The following is a 19,616-nucleotide window of genomic DNA, read 5'->3' as shown; positions in this document are numbered from 1 at the left end:
TACTAGTCATTTGCTACTCAGTTGTAAGACACACAGATGCCCCCCTCACCAGGCTCAACAAAAAGAAGGTCACAGTCAGTTGTCTGTCAGGTGCCACAATCCACCACATCACACATGCACTTAAGTTTCTCCACAAAAGGTACAAGTATGACTCTGTCATTGTCCATGTTAGTATGAATGACTTGAGATGTACCTCCCTGTACTATATGATGACAGACATGATTGAGCTCTTAGAGTATGCACCCCAGGCAGGTATGAACCTAGCCCTAAGCAGCATCCTGCCTTCACCAAGAATGATATCACAATGCCAACAAAAAATAATTGACTTCAACAATTGGCTTAGTTTCTGGTGTCATTCCAAGGGGATCCAAGGGGATACAGTATATGTCTACCTGGGATGACGTGGTTAACAATGCTTTGCCAAAGATGGCCTCCACCTGTCACCCCTGGGATTCTGGATTTTGGCCAAGGCTCTTGCCTCCCCCATTGTGCCTTTTTTAGGCAATGTCCCAAAGACAAATCTTCCAACATAAAAGATTTGTCAAAAAGCAAATTGAAGGTCATGCTGCTTAACACTAGGAGCCTTAACCTGGAAATGCAGCAACTGGAGGATCTCCTCACACTGGAAGGTGCCAACATTGCTGCAGTCATGGAAACTTGGTTCAAGGCTGCTGAGAGCACCCCTGCCTTACCAGGCTATATCTCATTCCACACATTCTGACCCCAAAATGAGGTTGAGAAAACTAAGGGTGGTGGCTTGCATCCAGAAAAAAGGAGGTTATTACCTCTCTGTACTCCTCCCTCATCAGGCCAGTAACTGAGTACAACACCTCATTTGGTATGTACCTCTGCAAACACCTGCACCAACTGGAAAGGCCACAGATATACCTCACAAAGAGAATCCATGGCCTCCAACACCTGTCCTATGTGGATAAGCTGAAATCACTATATCTCTACTCAGTATTGTACAGATTGCTCAGAGGTGAGCTGTGTCTCACCTACAAGGCAATCTTGGAGGCTGCCCTACTAGAGATGCTCCATGTCCATAAGTCTAACTCCTCATGCATTACCCATTTGAAAGGCCTAAATCAAATATGCAACATTAACAAAACCTCCTGGACAGACAGGTTTGTCTCCCAGAGGCTGCCCCTTCTCTGGAATACACTTCCCATACATATCAAACAGAGTACCTTGCTGACCCTCTTCAAGTGCAACCTGTGTCCCTCATTGACAGGAGTGACAGGTGCTGACTGAGGTTTTTTGGGAGGTTAGGCTTGTAAGGACCCCAGGGCCATTAGCCTAGTAACCTCCTCTGATCCTAAACAGTTGTTCTTGACGTGGCAAACTCTACAATTACTACCACAAAAAGTTCTGTTTAGCCTAGTATGAAAGTTTGTCTCAACTTTTTGTAATTACAAAGTTCATAACAACAGCAAAGATAAAAGAAACTGCAGGACCAACTGCACTACATTGATCTAAACAGTCTGTTACACAAAGCAAGGTGTATTACAACATACAATTATGACTCACTGCTAAGTCAGTACACAGCAGCAAGGAAGTAAACGTAATCAATGTATGGCACATACAATACAAGACATGTCTATGTGCAGTACATAGGTTCATAGGTTCATAGGTTTATACTAGGCTATCTGCCCTAAGGCATTTATATTAGTTTGTTATGCCTCTGTCCAGCAGTGACCCAGAGATGATTCATCCACAGGTCTAGATTTCTCTGAACACAGTCAGCGAGGTGCTCTGCCTCACATGGAAGTCTCTGAGTGATAAATCTATCCCTCCAGCATGTCCTCTAGTGGTTTTGGTGGATTTGGATTTTTGAGGTGGAGCATGTCCATTAATTCGGGTGGACATGGCCTTGTATGTCAGGCACATGTCACGAATAGAGCTGGAGTTTCTTCAATCTGGCAGCATATAGATTTTTTTGGTCCCCTTTATCTTTTGGTGAGGAAGATGTCGGATGAGACACATACCGGGGGGGGGCATTGTTGATCATTGGTCTGATAAGTGAGAGTACAGGGGAACAATGACCTCACTCACTAGATCTGGTGAACCCTTCATGATCAGGGTGGCAATGTAGAAGTCTTCTAACCACTTTAGCAATGTGAGTGTCAAAAGAAAGGCCACTGTCAACCTGGGTCCCCAGGTCCCTGATAACCTCTTCTGTGCTTAGTGGATTGCCACCTATATGGTAGCTTGGGGTTACCTTGTTTTTTTGCAACCCATCTTGTGACATATGGGTTTACATTTAAGGGCATGATCTTCCCTTGACAAAAAAAAACTGGGTCGGGTCCAATGTCAAGTCCCCCCATATCTTGTTTATGAGCTCCATTATGATCCTCTCCATAGCTTTGCAGACTAGACTATCCTGTGGTAAGGCTGAGATTAATCCCATTGATGCTGTGTTTGCACTGAACCTGTCTGCCAGTATGTTGGCAATGTCTGTGGGTTCAGTGATTTTTGTATCATTTTGGACTAATTCTGAGCATATCTGTGAGTTTCCACCCAGGTTCCTAACATAGCTGAAAAAGGCCTTATGATTGTCCTTATTTTTTACTAATAATGATCAGGGTGACTTATGGATTTTGTTCTATCATGTAATAGCTTTCTCCTCTTATTGTAAAGTTTGTTAATGGCTGGGGTCCACCAGACTGGTGGAAAGAGTCTTGGTTTTATTTGGGATTGCCTGATCCATGCAGTCCTGGAGGTGTTCATAGAAGGCATTTGTTTGTGGTTTCCTCTGACTCAGGGGCCTTGAAGGATACCACACCAGTCTTGAGTAGTGTGAAGTTTGCTTTAGAGAAGTTCTTCACTATGGTCTTTTTGTTTGGGGTGGGGATTTCCAGTGAGATTAGTTTATGATCAGATCTCACCAATGAGGGATATAATGTTTGTGACAATGAGATCTAGTATATTTTATCCCAGGCACAGACAGACATCCCCTTTGAATGATGACACCAGACATTAAGCCAGTGTTTAAAGCTGATCATCTTGTCTCTATATTGTGGCATCATTTGGTGAAGGAAGGATACTGCTCAGGAGTGTGCTTGTTGTATGGCCGATCTAGCTAGCGGGCAGCTGGCCTGTGACCCTCCTTTGTTCAGATTGGTGTGTGTGGCCGGTGGGTGTGTGGTGTGTCTGACTATGGAGTCAGTATGTTTGGTGTTGTATTTGGTGGCCTTAAGGGCTGTGACCTTGCTTGCTTTTTTGCTTTTGTGTGTTGCTTGTGGGGTGTCTTGAGGTAGCAGTTGTTTGGGTGGTGTCTGCTTTGGAGGCCTCTGCTGTTTAGGTAATCTTTGTGTGTTTATGTGTTTGATTCAGTGGAGTGGTAGCATTATGTGAGGCTGGTTTGTGCATCTAACGCACAGACATCTCAATTTCTACATTCGACTGCAAACAGACAAGTAAAGGAAAGAGATCCATTATACACTGGGATTATAAAAAAAAAAAAAAAGCCAAAAAAACAAGAAATTTCTTCCAGAAAATAATTCTAATGTATAACATTAATAATCACTACCTGATCATGGATGGTGCATAATTTACCCAATACCCTTGGGTTTTGCTCTCATATGTAAAACATGACTGTTATGGGTAAATGCTGCATCACCCATCATGGAACTGTGATTATTAATATTGTACCACTTAGAAGATATTTAATATTCTTCATATTTCAATTGCAAGTTTTGTACATACTGCACATTTACCCCCTGAGCAACAAAGTGAATGAATAAGACACAAGGGTATAATTAAATTACATATGGAAGGGTGTTACTACCCTCAATGCCAATTCATACCAGTGGTTACCAGTAAGAAATGGCTAATGCAATTAATGGGAAGCTTCTTTAGCGGGGGAAAGAAATGACACTCAAAATGGTATCATTAAGCAACAATACTGTTTACAAAATGGAGCAAATAAAAAAATGACAAATACCTGAAATACTTAATAATATTAATGGTTATACTGTTTGTGTATAGCACATTCTGGACAGGATTCAGAAAAAGTTTGGGTGGGTGAATAAGGGTAAAATAATGCAGCTGAAGTAAAGTAATGCAGACAGATACTGATTAATGTGCACTAGGAATAATTTTACATGATGGGATCTGAATAAGTAGCAAATTCATGGTGAAAACAGAGGAGGTCTCACAGTGACTGTGACACTGCCACAGCAGGTGACATAGTCTCATAGGTTCATAGGTTATTACTAAGCTAATGACCACTAGGGCCCTTACAAGCCTAGCCATGCACTCCAGACTATTTAGGTTCCGGGTATCATGGGCATCTATATGGGGGATACGTTAGTAGGGATGTAACTACAGATTTGTAGGGGTTGTTAGTTAGGATAATACTTTTCTAACTGACAGCCTCTTTCCATAAGGAACATGGGGGCCAGATCAGGGTATAGTTACAATTTGCCATCCAGGTGTCAAGGTTTTATTTGAATCGGGTTGGGGATGTACTCTGTTTTGCATGGATGGAGAGCCTATTCCATAGCTCAGGGATTATTTGGGACACATATCTGTCTCTTCAGCACATTCTGTGTATGTCACAAGTGAAGCTTGAATCCCTGGATCTAGTGTTGCTGATGCTGTTTGTTTTTCACATGTGCAAAAGATCCATCAGGGTCGAGGAAACCAATGCCTTATCCATAAAAGGAACCTGGACTTCTTTATTCTGTGTAATAATCATTAATGCCCCAGAATGCTAAATGGTAAAAAAAAAAAAAAGTATTGTTAACACTCGGCCTCCCTGCACAGAGGGGTAAAAGCCTGACTATACCCCAGATGACCTGATTTTGATTAGTACTTCAGATGGTGGAAGAGCTGGGAGAAGAAGATGAGAGTGAGAGGTCAATGCCAGCTTGCCCATTCGGGGGGAAGCAGGTCACTAGACCCACTGCACTAATGACCCCAGTTTCAGTATAGCAAAACAGATGAAATGGGTTATAGCTGCAGCATGTTAGGTGGCACTACATGCAGAAGCACATCCAGTAAACAGAGCAGCAGTGACAATCACCACTGGTTGTTGGGCGGGGGATTAGGCTGGGGGTGAAGACCTTATAATTCCCACAATAAACTGCTTCCTACATTCCAGCACTCACCCATGGGGGAATTAATGGACTGATAAGGCTCTGTCACAGCTGAACAAATATGCTGCAGGGCTGTCTTCTGATCTGAGAGTGAGTCAGTTGTCACCTTCATAAAGTAAATGAATGGACTGATTGGGAAAAGGTGGCGGAACCATTGGTTTGAGGCAAATCATGCAAGATGCAAAAAAAATCCACTGCTAGAACCAGGCTCCATGGTGTAGATTGATAAAGCCCATGACTATAGTCTATGTCACAGATTACGTAGATCCCAAGTGCCATAGAAGTATGCTGCACAGGGATGGAACTGAGTGGCTGATATAGTCTCACTGATACCAGGGCATACAAGCGGCCTTAGGTCAACTGGTGCCCTAGGCAAAAGGGCTCCACAGTGCCCCCTACCACACCATCTGGTGCCCCCATTCTGGTCTACCTACACCAAATAAATACTGGAAAAGTGCCCCTGCTACAGTGGCGCCCTAGGCGGCCGCCTAGTTGGCCTATGCCTAAGGCCGGCTAGGTCATGATGCTGGAGTAGCATTTGAGAGAAGACCTCAAGTTTTGTACTCCATGCAGTATAAATGAGCAAAGAAGATTTGAAAAGGTATGCACTCAAACTGGAACTGGTGAAGTCAGAATTTCCATTACGTCTCACCAACATGGGTCAGAAGTTAGGAGTCAGAAAATGTTCTTAAATCTTCACTGTGATCCCTGGCTGTCATTTTACTCAATCAGATGTGGAAAGATGGGTCTATAGTAGATGAGGGATGGATGACTGGGAAGTACACAGACCAAAAAATATAATAGAATTTGTAATATGTACCACTTCCACATCCTTGTGGGCCCCACAAAAGACATAATGTTTTCAGTTGTAGTGGATGTACACTCAAATTGTCCACAATGGCTAAAAAACAATATCAGTGATAGCCATAGCTGGCCTTGGGTATAGGCTAACTAGGTGGCCTCCTAGGGTGCCACTCTAGCAGGGGCACTTTTCCAGTAATATGGATGGTGTAGGTAGACCAGGATGGGGCACCGGTTGGTACAGGGGAGGGATGTGCATCCCTTTTGCCTAGGGCATCAGATGGCCAAAGGGCGGTCCTGGTGATAGCAATAGTAATGTCAAGAAATAGGTTACTGGAGCAGTTTGTCAGGAAAAACTGCCACAGTTCAGTTCAAGAGAATTCAGGACATCCTTGAGATAATTGCTGCTTGGAAGATTTTGCATAAGTATTTGAAACCCCATGCAGACTTCAAATAAGTTTTCCTCAGGTAGATGACAAATGTTAAGAGATATTATGGGGAAGAATGAGATAACTGAGAAGATATTTTTTGGAAGTGTAATTAGTTGACAGATTTAAAAAATTTCCTACAGGATACCCTGTCAGAAATTTTGGAGGAGCAAATGGCTGTAACAAAGGAAATGATTCTTTTGAGTAGGGACACAGGATCTGAATTGCCTAGACATAGTTAGACCTTATTCAATTATATTGGCTGCAAAAAAAAATAATTATTAGAAAATGGAAAATAAAAATATAAACCAACTGTATCTGAAGTACTGAATATTATAAAAGAGAAGAAATTACTAGAAGTGGGATCTTTAGGAAGGGAAAAGAGATAATTTCATAGAAATAAATGGATACATGCAGAATAATGTTAGGGAGGAGGAGTGAGGTTTAAGGGAAGGGAGGAACTGAGCAATTTCTGTAATGCTGGACTAAATGACAGTTGTCATAAAGAAAGAAAAATGTATGTAATGTTTAATGCATGCAAATGTTAATATATATTTTTTCTATTAATGTATATGTGCCTATGTCTTAAGGGATAATTTCATAAAGATGTTTAAAAAAATTGTCAAGGATGCATTCAGAGCTATGTCTATACTGATGGCATAAATGGATAATGCCCTGACTACAGCCCAGGTAAGCAGAGTTCAAATAATGCCATGGGCCCTTGATGCCACAGGCAGGGAGGATGGGTGTGCCAATTTAGGGGGAGTGGAAGTGCACATGCTCAGGTCACACTTGCATAGTCTGATTTCCCTGATGGAGACCAGAATAACATAGAAGTGGTGCTGCCTGAGGATGGCAGAGCATTCTGTTGCTGTCAGTCCCTCGTGGAAGTGTGAGGTGGTCCAGCAGTGACACTCAATGCACACCCCACCCTCAGAATGTTACTAGGCCAGCACAGAAGTAGGGACTAATAGGTAAAACACTCCCTTGGCAGCAGTGTGATGCTGCTTTAGCAAGCCTCAATCTCCTTGCTGGTCCAGAACATTGTCAGACTAAGTCCAGGGGAGGGGGAGTTGTGAGGGTTTGTTAGACCTGGTGATTGATTGAGGAGGGGCACTAAGAGCAGTTGATGTTCAGCTGTGACACAGCAAAATATAATATTAAAAAAAAAATAGCCAGAGCCATTTATAGAACTCGGGTCATCTGGGTTGTCATCAGAGCTCCATCCCTCTATTCCACTGGGATAGCATAATGTATGCTGTTAATGTGCTTATACAGTATGAATCAAAGTGTAAATCAATGTAGAAACTATCTTAACTATTTGTCTTGTTGTTTTATATGACACTTATACTAATGTCTCTGTTAATATAACAAATGTTGTCCATGGAGCATAAGTCATGTATTAAAGGAGCCTTGGGGTCATTCCTTGGGGTAAACAAATAATGAAATAAAAATAACTAAATAAATAAAGCATTCAAACTAATTCAGAAATGTACTGAAACGGGATGTCCCTGAAGTAGTAGCCAGACAAATGCACTGTAAAGAACTACCTAATGAATGTGTCAGAGTCAGAAAAGTGGATACCACTGTCACCCAGGTCTTGATGGAAACCAAACTCACCCTTACCTCAAGATGTGCATGTGACTGACCCATTAACAACAGAGAAATATGGATGACAAGAATCATACTAAAAGTGAAGAGCTGACCAGATCATGAAGTATAAGCCTTCCCAGATAAAGGTGACCACTCATACAGGGATGACCAGCTACATCATTTAGCATGGAAATGATGGATGGTCAAGACTATCAACAAGTTAGAAGGAGATAGATTCCCATGTTTGTAGCCTTCTAAACAAAAGATACTCCTCAAGGATTTATCCAGTCAATGTTCCTAGCCCAGAACAGCCATACAAATGCAATAGATAGTGTTGTAAAAGAGCCTGCCCTGAGGCTGAACTACGAGAAGGGATTACATGTTTATCTAAAGAAAGCTTGCAAGTGCTATTAAAATGAATGTCTAGAAGTTACTGCTATCAGTAAACTGATGATTTAATTTAATTTTCCTTTATACATTTGTTAACAGAGTAAAAGAAATGCCATCCCAGATCTTTTTCAGATATGAGCCCGGCCACAAGAGCATGGGTAAGTTGCAAATCAAGCAGTATGTTTTTATGAGAAAACAGGAATACCCAGAGGAAAATACACAGGCATGGGTGAACATGCAGACACTACATGAACAGCACCTGGATGTCAAGTCTGAACCCCAGATCCTGGAACTGAGTCAGAGATCTGAATTACTGAACCACTGTGCTGCCTTCAATACACAAAGCAGTTTAGCATTCATACATGCTACTCATGAAACTAAATCAATAGTCATACATGATCTGATAATACTAATGTTCGAGAATATGGGTACAAAAGACAATAATGAATGCATCAGCTATATAAGCAGTACTCTTGAAGAAGTAATATGAAACATGTGACATTGACATTAAATCCTCAGATGAGATGTTAAACCATCTTCTGCCTGAGTTGGTGGTAGGCTAGTTGGGTGTAAAAAATCCCTAGACAACTATCAAAAAGAATAAGGGATGTTTTTCAATGCCCTGGAAAATTTTTCAGTCAGTATGAATACCACCTCTAGCCTCTCCTGAATAGAGGCCATTGGCCTAGTGGGACTTAAACTGGGCAAAAGCTTAAATAAAAATAAAACTAAGTTTAGCTTTCTAGATTTTTAAGAATAATGTCCAGAAAGCTAACCTGTATGTTGAGTGCCACATGGTTGTTTCTTCTGCAGCAGTTATTACCATTCCAGTAAATATTACAGATCTACCTAGATTCTCTTCTGTGTTCCCTTGATGTAGCACCTGTAGAGTTGGTCTAGGTAATCCTGAAAACCCCACACATTATAATGGCCTACTACATTTTAGTCATGTTACTTTCTTTCCCCTACTCCTAACATAAATGTGGAGGTATGTTATGTCTGCAAACTTACATATGTGCAGGACTGATATATGTATGGACCAGTTGGCTGGGTGTGCTAACGTATACGTATTATGTAGTAAGTAAAACAGCATTGTAGCACAGCTCTGAACTATGCATGCTAGGGCAGATACTCATAACATCTACCATTTATTCTAGAAGGGAATCGACTGAGTGCATCCTATTTTTGCCTTAAATGATGTGGTGTTCATTTTATGGCTACTTCCTGCATTAGTAACACCCTTCTTTCTTTCAATGTAACATTCAGGTTTAAAATGCATTTCCCTATCAGACACTGTTCAGCAAAATACCTGAAACTTGTCAATTTCACTGTTATACATCTTAAGTTTGCTTGAAGTAACTGATCTTATTGAATGCAGCTGCTTTATTTTGCTATGTATGACTTTCTTAAGTGTGATAGACATTTTGTATTTGCATTGTAAAAACTCATATTGTAATATTTTGTATTTTGTAATGCTTTGCGTTACCTTTTCTACTTGCTTTCTTACTGTTTTTATGGAGCGTTCCCTGGTCTTCCTCTGAATTTTTATTTATTTAATTCATTTATTTCTTAACCAGGAAAGTGAATGGATAAGTAAAGGTGGGCTTTACCTCAGAAGGATATTCCTAATAATCACAGAACACACAAATTAAGAAATAAAATTGCTTGCATTCATTACTTTCTCATCTGGAATCCTCAGGTCAGAGCCTTAATGTAAATAATACTGGCAACCAATAATGCAAAGGGCATTATTAATTCAGAAATTCCCACTACCCTCTTGAAAATTAATTTAAGCTTTATTTGTTAGCACCATGTGTGAAACTGAGCTTTCCTAATAAGACTTTCTTTCCTTCAGTTATACAGACAGAGTAGAATACCTACTAGGGATCTGAGGGATCTTTGTCTTTGTACAGTAGGTTTTACAAATTCACTTTTCTGACAGATCTTCCTAACCATACATGAGAATGGACTGCTAGCTTGGAGTGTTCCCTAATATGCAAACAAAAAAAAATACACTATAAAGACTACCATAGTACTTCTTAATCCTCAAACAAAACATTTTAAATGCATATTTGTTATGTCGTAAGGCTCAGTGTTTCTCTAATGTGCAGATGACTGCATTTTATCTGCCAAACAGTAAACAGCACAGTAACAAAAGGAGTGAGGCAAATGCAATATAAATACATATGGCTGTTCATTTTTGACTTTTAATGGAAATCTTATTTTTCTATAGGCATGTTTTCATCTATGAAGAAACTGATTGCACTCTATCTTAACAACAACAATCTGACGGAACTTGCCGATGGAAGCTTCCAGGGCCTGGTTCAGCTGCGGTGGTTGTATCTTAGTAACAATCACATTTCCAACATTTCCTCAAAGGCCTTCTCCAGCATGAAGAACCTGCGGCGGCTTTACCTTGATGGCAACAACCTCATGAGTGTCCCATCTTCAGCTCTACGTGCTGTTAAAGGCATAAGTGTACTTGTTCTGAGCAGAAACCCTATTGAGAAACTAACAGGTGATTCATTTGGCAGAAAGCTCAGCTTCTTAACAGAACTATATTTGGACAATGCCACCTTGAAGGAAGTATCATCCCGTGCATTTACTCGGTTCCGAGCATTGCAGGTATTAAGCATGCGTGACAATCACCTGGAGACATTACAATCTTTAAAGCCTCTGCGAAATCTCCAGAGTCTCTCCTTGAGTGGAAATAACTGGAGATGTGACTGCCAGATGACCTGGCTCCGAGGATGGTTACTTACAGATTTAGTAAATGACAACAGATATGAAGTCAAATGCAGTTCTCCAGAAGCACTAAAAGGACAGCTTCTAATGGATGTGCAGGTAAGCAGTTCCCTATTTGAGAACATTTTATCTGATTTTATTATTTTGTTTACCTTTTTACAAAAGCAACAAATTCTACCCTTTTCAAACTCTCTGTGTCTGACACACACACACACACACACACACACACACACACACACACACACACACACACACACACAAACACACAATCTCATACCAGAACATAAATATACTTTTTTGCATGGAAAGAAAGGGATTTTATTGCATGATTGGTCCCTTTTAAAGCTCAATCTGTTGCATCTCTGGTAGCAAAATTTGTCCAGTTACGAATTCAGTGATATGCTCATTTAAGAACAAAGAAAGTCATTAAAGTAAGTAACATATATAGCCTTATTTCTGAAAAAAATCACTTCTTACCTAGAACAATGCAACTGTCTGTGCCGGAGTTCATTTGCATTTAGAAGTGCTCACTAAGGCTGCAGTCTTGACTGGCATACATATATAGAGAGACAGCGTGTGCTTGTCCCTCACTGACATGCTTTAGTGAGAGGGCCTAGTGAGTCACAGATCTGACAGGGAAAGAAAGGATTAAAAGACCAGAGGACTGCTGTTTTCCCTGGATGAAGAGCTTTCTTTTTAATGCCTATGGACCAGCTGCCTCCCAGACATGTCCTTATTTCAAGGAATGCTGGTTAGAGAAAGACTTACAGATCACCAACACTGGTTCTGTAATGCTTTTAGCACCTATACAGCCCTGCTCTCAGGTACTAATAGAATTTATTGTAGTATGAACAACAGTTTAATAACAGCTGGAATTTTTGTTGACATTACACAGGCTTTTGAGACTGTCAGCCACAAAGTTCTTTCCACAAACTGCAAAGGTTTAATTTTGGAAGCAACACTATGAAATTATCTGCTGGACTGCACTTTTCAAATTTAGGAACTCAATTTTTCATAGAGGGAACCAGGAGTTCCTCAGGGATCCATGTTAGAATGACTTATTTTTTCTCTTTGTTAATGATATAACTGAACATCTTCCAGGTCTATATATTACACTATATTCAGATTGTATACTACTCTTTCAAACCAGTAAATCACATTGAGTCCTAAAAGAGCACATTCAGTCAAGTTTCACAAATTTGTGTCAGTGGGTAAATGATAACAAACTTAAACTAAATCCATTAAACTAAATTGGCAGAGGGACTATTTAATATCAGAAGTAAAGATTAACTGGTATAAATAAGCATATAATTTGACAACTAAATAAAAAATATAGTAATAACAGTAAGGTTCTTTCAAGGTTTATGTTGGCAGAAACAAAGAAGATGGCATGGGAATTTACAAACACAGTGTGGCTGTCAGCAAAATAAACCTCATGTACACTGTGTGTAGTATGCTGCATTATACAACAACCCCCCATTAATATTCAAAAACGTGCACGCTGATTGGTCACCGTGCATGTTGTAAATCCGAGTTATAATAATGGAAAAAGGTCTGGTCACCCGGACTTTTTCCATTACTATAACTCTTACAGCAACACTGTCTCGCTATGTTAAACGAGTTTAACATAGCGAGACAACTTTAAAAGATCTTGCTTTCTCCGTTGCTTTTTTCAAAACTGTCTCGCTATGTTAAATGGGTTTAACATAGCGAGACAGCTTTAAAATAAGTAACGGAGATTCTCCGTTGCTTTTTAAAAAGCTGTCTCGCTATGTTAAACCCATTTAACATAGCAAAACAGTTTGTAAAAAGCAACAGGGATCTTGCTTTCTCTGTGTCTTTTGCCCACAGCTCTGATGTACTGCGTAGGCATACGCATGCGCAGTACATCAGAACTGCTACAGAATACCAGACGGCTGAGGAAGGGCAGCAAGGAGGCATTATACAATGCCATTATTTAAGAAAAGTAATTATTTTTTTTCTTAAATAATGTCATTGTATAATAGCAATAACCCATGCCTAGGTGTGGGTAATGCTGGATTTACCCACGGTTGGCTTTGTTTGGCCACTTGGGCTTCGCCCACATGACCAAACCACACCAACCGTGGGTAAATCCAGCATTACCCACACCCAGGCGTGGGTTATTGCTATAATGAATTACTGCAAATCATATGCATAAACTGCAGTTGTCCATGATGGCATACAACACACATCCTGTATTCCTGAATGGGTGCACAGAAGTGTCTAGTACATCACTGTTTACAAGACTTATGTTCTGACAACAACTCAAAAACATTTTATAAGCCAATCCAAATGTAAGTGCTTTATTGATAAAGGCTTAAACAGCTGTCACATCAACCAAACTTTACCAGTACAAATTATTTTCATGGGACTATTCTCTTAATAGTGGCTACTGTAGATATTTCATGATTTGTACAGGGCTACATTATAACTATGTTGCTGTATTATGAGATTTGTTTTTGATCAAGTTATAAACTTTTCTTGTTTTTGTATCATAGTCTAACAGTATTGTGTACTTTGTATATACTCAGTTAAGATGTATTCATGGCATTGTAACTCATTAAGATTGTAATAGTTTATACACTGTAACCCATTAATGTAAGAGAGCTTTACCATAAGGCCCAGGTTGTGATGAAGAGTGTAATCGGACCAGTGCAAAACAAAATACAGACCTAGATTAGCCAGCATCATTCTTTGTCCCTCCACCACCATCTTTATTTAGTCACGCATTCCTGAATTCTCACAATTTTTCTGATTCATTAGTCTCTCAAGAAGTTGGCCTCATATGTAAATAATTTACTCTCTAAAAAATGTTTTCTTACTTCCCAACTAAGTCGACTTCCCCTTGCACATCTGTTCTTCTGAAAAGTGTCATGATACTCACGTGCACATGGGCACACACATGCACGCATGCACGCACACACACACACACACACACACACACACACACACACACACACACACACACACAAAGTATATATACTAAAAAAATGTTAAGTACCTTCAGGACTGTATATCAAAATAAGACCACTAAATTTTATAGAAAATAGATTTAATGCTCCCCCGACCATACCTCTCAACTGTACAGATTTTTGCAGAATGTCCAGATTTTTGCCTCATTTTTTTGGTCCATTTTTCATAAAATTGTGGTTTTCTGGAAAATTAGTGTCAACGCATTAAAGACTGAAGTTAGAAAATAATGACAGACATTTGAGTTTCAGACTTCATAACCTTCAGAAAATTCATGCTAATGCAAAACTTTTATTCTATCAACTTTATAAGTTTATAAGAGCGATATTTAAAAATTGTCCTTATTTTTGGGCCTTTATCCCACTTTTATTTATAGCTTTGTTCTGATTTCTTGCTCTAAAAGGTTGAGAGGTTTGCCCCCAACTGAGCTATTTCAGCTCAAGATTTTATCACCCCAGATGGGACTTCAACCCACAATCCCTGGCTTAGGAGGCCAATGACTTATCCATGAGACCATTGGGGCCTGACTGCATTTGGCAAACAGGAGAATGCCAAAGTTATAATAAAGGCGAAGTTATAAGAAGAGTGCTGGAATAATAAATAAATAAATTTAACCTGAATTTATACAAACTGCATAACACTGAAATAAAATGAACCTGTGATAAAATTTGGATCGAAGTGTTTTTTTTCTTGTCGGTACACAGGGACACAGAATGCGAATGCTGTTTTTTCATCAATGCAAGGAGGTAATTTCATTATTAAACACTAAGAGGTGTGTGTTGCAAAGCAATTCACATGACAGGAGTAAATTAATTATTTTGCATTTGAAGTAATGCATTATACAGAAAAACAAAGCAGTGATTGGAATTAGTAGTCGTCCCCCCTCCCCTAAAAATAGTATTCTATGACAGGAAATATAAGGGCACCCCTTACACAAATAATATTAAATGCTTTTTAGAGTTGCCTTAGCTGACAGCGTTTTTTAAATACAGACTTTCATTTAAATTGTTAATTTATGCACTATTTTTGCCTGTTGCAAACTGTCAGTCTCATGGCAAGCTAGGGTAAAAGGTTATTTCAAAAGACTGCAGAGAATCCAAGTAAGTATGCAAGATTTTGGAGACCTTCAACAAAATCTTCCTTGAGAATAATTCTTGTTTTGCATGCCAGCTGCATTATGACTAGTTCTGAAAAAAAAGTTAGTGTTTAAACTATTTTATGACAGTGCAGTAAGTTTGTTCAGTGCAAACAGGGAACGCATACGTATTTCTGCATTACATATAAAGCAAGAGGGGAAATGAGTAAACAAGAAAGGAGAATCATAGTTCATGTTAACATGAATTGTATACAGACCATCTCATCATGAATAAGCACCAGATAAGAAAATAGCAGAATTTATCTTCAAAATGGCAGATATCAATGATATTTTATTATGCTAGACATTAAGTGGAAATCCTTTACAGCTACCACATCTGTGATCAGGAACTTTTTCAATAGCCTGTGGGTGGGGGGGCAGAGCTCAGACAGTTAGTAGTAGAACCCACTCAGGAATGAGTTTTTAATACATGACTTTCTCAAAAGTACACTGTTCCACTTTCAACTTATGGTACCAGATCCTGAGCCGTGCTGTACAATAAAGTCAAGATTTCATGTTATGATAAGGCTTCAATTCTACAGAAAATGGCAGCATGCCATCATTACAGTTTCTTCTTCAAGCATGAGCTGAGAGCTATAGGCATATAGTGCTGAGCATTGTTAAAGGGAGAAGTACATTTATACATGTATACATTGGAAAGCTGTACTGAACTGCTATCATTACATCCTCCCACACACACCCAGAAAAGAGAGAGAGAAAGAATATGTTACCAAATGACTTGTATTCTAATTATATCTGATACACACAATCAGCATTCATAAAAGTAGTGTGGAAACCTTGGAAAGAATTTTACACTTTGTACACATCTTAACCAGAGGCACCAATTTTCTATCTTTCTTGGGAAAATACTGGTAAATCACAAAGTTGGACCACCTAAGTACTGAAAAACTGTTGTATTTATTTATTTACATTTGTTAACCAGGATAGTCCACTTGCGCAAAAGCACATTTTCAACAGGATCAAGTGAAGAAAAGTTCCAGATATTATAGCAATACAAAGAAGTTTCATACATTTGACAGTCAGGTTAACAGGTAATTAAGCTAAGCACATTTGTTATGAAATAATATAGTATGAGTATGACATAAAGATCCGATAGACTGTCACCAAGATCATAATGTGTCTTAGGACACAAAGAGATAGAAAGAACAGAAGTAAGATAGATAGATAATTACTAGGCTAATTGCCTTTTGGCCATTTTAAGCCTAGCCAACTACCCCATGTAAGAATCAAACCATGCACCTTGTGTGTATAAGGTAAGCATCTTAATCATTATGCCAACCTCCCATTAAATGCTGTTGGTTGTTACAGTGCTTAGTATTAAATATATAAATAAGAGTACAGGAGTGTGCAAGGTAGTACGCTATGGCCATAAGGAAGCTGAGGAATAAAAGGTATGAGTGGTGATTAGAAAGACAGAATGAAATCATGTATGTGACAGAACTGTGAAAGGTAAAAGCAATAAAGATAAGCTGGATAAATTAATTATCTGGGGAGGGAATTTCGGATATATGGGCATATCTATTAGGAAACTACATGAGTTTTGAGATTTTCAAGAAATTTAGCATGGCTGTGTTCAAAGATTTTAATGCAATTTGGTATTTTAGGCCTGAGCAATCAATTAAAACAGACTATATTTTTTCTTGTATTTACTGCTTGGTAATAATGCAAGCTTGCCTTACTAACTGTTCTGCACTTATAAACAATTTTAGCTTAACTACACTACAAAATTATATGAAATCTCAGCAATGACTGGAAATTACATTTAAAAATCATGAATAAAATTCCCAGATTTTGTTTCCTGAAAGCATAATTTCATCTTTTGTGAACCATAAATCGGCATCTCTGATCTTAACTAGTACTTTTCAAAAATAAAGCACCATTTGGAGGTAGTTGTGCAGCTTTCATTAGATAAAAATATTTAATTATACCACTTCTTGATATTAAGATAAAAAGAAATGGCCACTTATCTGACCATAAACATAGTTGCACTCTCTATATTACTCTGACAGACATACCTTGTGGTCACAAATGATCACTAGCACTGGAAAGTAACCTGTATAAGAAAGAGCATTGGACAAAGACTTATAACTTCTCTTTTCTAGTGTTTGAAGTTGGACCAGTATGGGTAGTATCTGGCATAGTCACATCAAGTTTCAAGGTACTCTGGATAGGTCTTGTCTCGGATTTGGAATGTCCACATTTATCTCAGTTAGCTGGCTTTGGCAATATATTTGATTTGGTGTATTTGTATTAGATAAGGACCTCTCTTCCTTAGATCAAACATCAGAGCATAGCTCTCTGATATGCAGCTTTCTGGTTGAGACTACACAGGAATAGCTTGTTTACATCTCTGGTTAAATCTCATAATGGCATTATCATCCATTTATACCATGCAGAATCATAGTTCATCTGCTTTTTCTACTGTAACACCAGTTATTTCACATTGTTTGGCCTGGTTGAAGGGCAGGTGGAGTTTGTGTAGAGTATCACCTGTCATAGAACTGTTTGCAAGCATTTATTGGGTCCAGGGTGCATGGTTGAGTTTTTGGTTTCTGAGTTGGTTCATGTATTTTTGCTCAGCCTTTCCACTGGATTGTTTGGTTATTGGACTGTCTGCAAGTATCTTTTGTGCTTTGGGTTGTTTTTCTTGACAGATTTGAAGGGAATTGACTTTTGTCTTATTTTGGATTCCAGCATACGTATTGTAGCCCTGATTTGTCTGGCAAGCATTATCCTTATGGGGCTTATTCCCATAGCACTGTGTGAAGTAGCAAGGTAAGACAGAAAAGCTTTGTGAGGATCAGGTTGGTGAAGAGTCTTTTTGACAATTTGAAATGCAAACTTTCATCAGCTTCACTGGACAGTATGAAGCAATAATCCTCCACAAACTGATGGAACTCCGAAGATACAAACCGTTTACTATTATCTGTTACGAATTCAATTGCTATGTCATGTGTAGTGAACATTGTCTTGCACCTGGCAGTAACTTAGCTTGTCATTGCTAAGTGTAGAATTTCTGTGTACCAAGAGCAACACTTCACTACTACAAGGTAGCTTTTTCCTTCAAGCTCACATAGAGCTGCAACAAACTACTCTCTGCCGTAGACCTTGTGGTGACAGAGTTGGTAGCAGTGGTGCTTGCCTCTGGTATGGTTTATGTATTATGCAAAAGTGGCATGTTGATATAAGCTTTGCAATGCACACATTAATACTTGGCCATTATACTGACATGTTGGCCCTTTCATGACACTTACATGATGGACATCAAAGCCCGACTATTTGTTTAAGCACTTTGGCATGTAATGAAGATGGTATAACAATTCTGTCTTGGTATAGCGGTAAACCATTGTTTTCAAACAATTGTGAACTGACAGTGTATCATTTGTATAACAGATGCTCTGCTTATGTCCAATGGCTAGGCCTTCTATCCCTTAGATATTTAATGACCATCTGCAGCTTATTGTCATGACTGGTAACTTATTCTAGTCTGTCATGCCTTTTAGTAGTTACTGTTTGATTTGGCTCTATGCTCTGCACAAACATGGCAACATCTTGTTTGGTATCAGATCGTTTCTTATCAGGTACTGAGTTTCTTGAAAGCATGATGGCCACAATCATTTGCTTTCCAGTTGTATGGATAATATTGACAGTGAAACATCTCTGTGTTATAAGCAACTCTCTGTTGCCAGCCTCATAGCATCATGTACCCGAAAGCAGTGTAGCGACTGCCTTATATTCACAGACAATGAGGTCTTATTAAACAAAAATAACTCTGTTTGGGAGAGGCCATTTGGACCTTTGCATCAGACAAATATAAATACAATATGGTAGTTGTGCATGCGGGAGTGAATGACTTGGGGGGGGGGCATGAGGGAGGTGCAGAGAGACATGTCTGAGCTCGGTATGCATGTCAGAAATGCAGGCAAGACCCTGATACTGAGCAGAATCATACAGTCTCTATGAATGCTGCCTACATACAAAGAAAAGTTGACTGGCTCCAACAATTGCCTAAATAACTGATGTCATTCTAGGGGGGTTCATGTTAGCACTGAACAATAGGCTTGACATTCTTATTTGCTTTGCAAGGGATGGTCTGCACTTCTCATTCAAAGGCTTCCACATACTGGCTAAACCTTTTTCTGCAACCATAGTGCCTTTATCAGACAAAGCTCAGTTAATGAACATTTCAACATAGCAAACTTATCAATAATATAACAAAATCAAATGAAGGTGACACTGATCAATGCCAAAAGTCTAAACAAGCTGCTCAACCTTAAGGCTCTCCTGCATTTGGAAGGAATCCATATATGTTGTTGTTGTTGTGTCTTTCGGCTTTTCCTGGTTAGGGGTCGCCACAGCGGAACTCCAATCCGCTAATGACTGGCAGTAGATTTTTAGGTACCGAGTTGC

General features: G+C 39.2%; 1 protein-coding gene across 2 annotated transcripts in view; it reads left to right on the top strand.

The window, feature by feature from the left end:
- LOC122805536 (chondroadherin-like) overlaps positions 1-19,616 on the top strand; it is a 370,905-nt gene that overhangs the window by 294,112 nt on the left and 57,177 nt on the right. For both annotated transcript variants that reach the window (XM_044075748.1, XM_044075757.1), the window contains exon 3: positions 10,548-11,158. In XM_044075748.1, coding sequence (XP_043931683.1) covers positions 10,548-11,158 — 611 coding nt within the window. The remainder of the gene's footprint in view (positions 1-10,547; positions 11,159-19,616) is intronic.

This window comes from Protopterus annectens, chromosome 1.part1, assembly GCF_019279795.1.
Source record: "Protopterus annectens isolate FY-2018-M chromosome 1.part1, PAN1.0, whole genome shotgun sequence".
NCBI lineage: Eukaryota > Metazoa > Chordata > Ceratodontiformes > Protopteridae > Protopterus > Protopterus annectens.
Note: the sequence above shows the minus strand (reverse complement) of the source record. Positions and strands in the feature narration are given on the sequence as shown.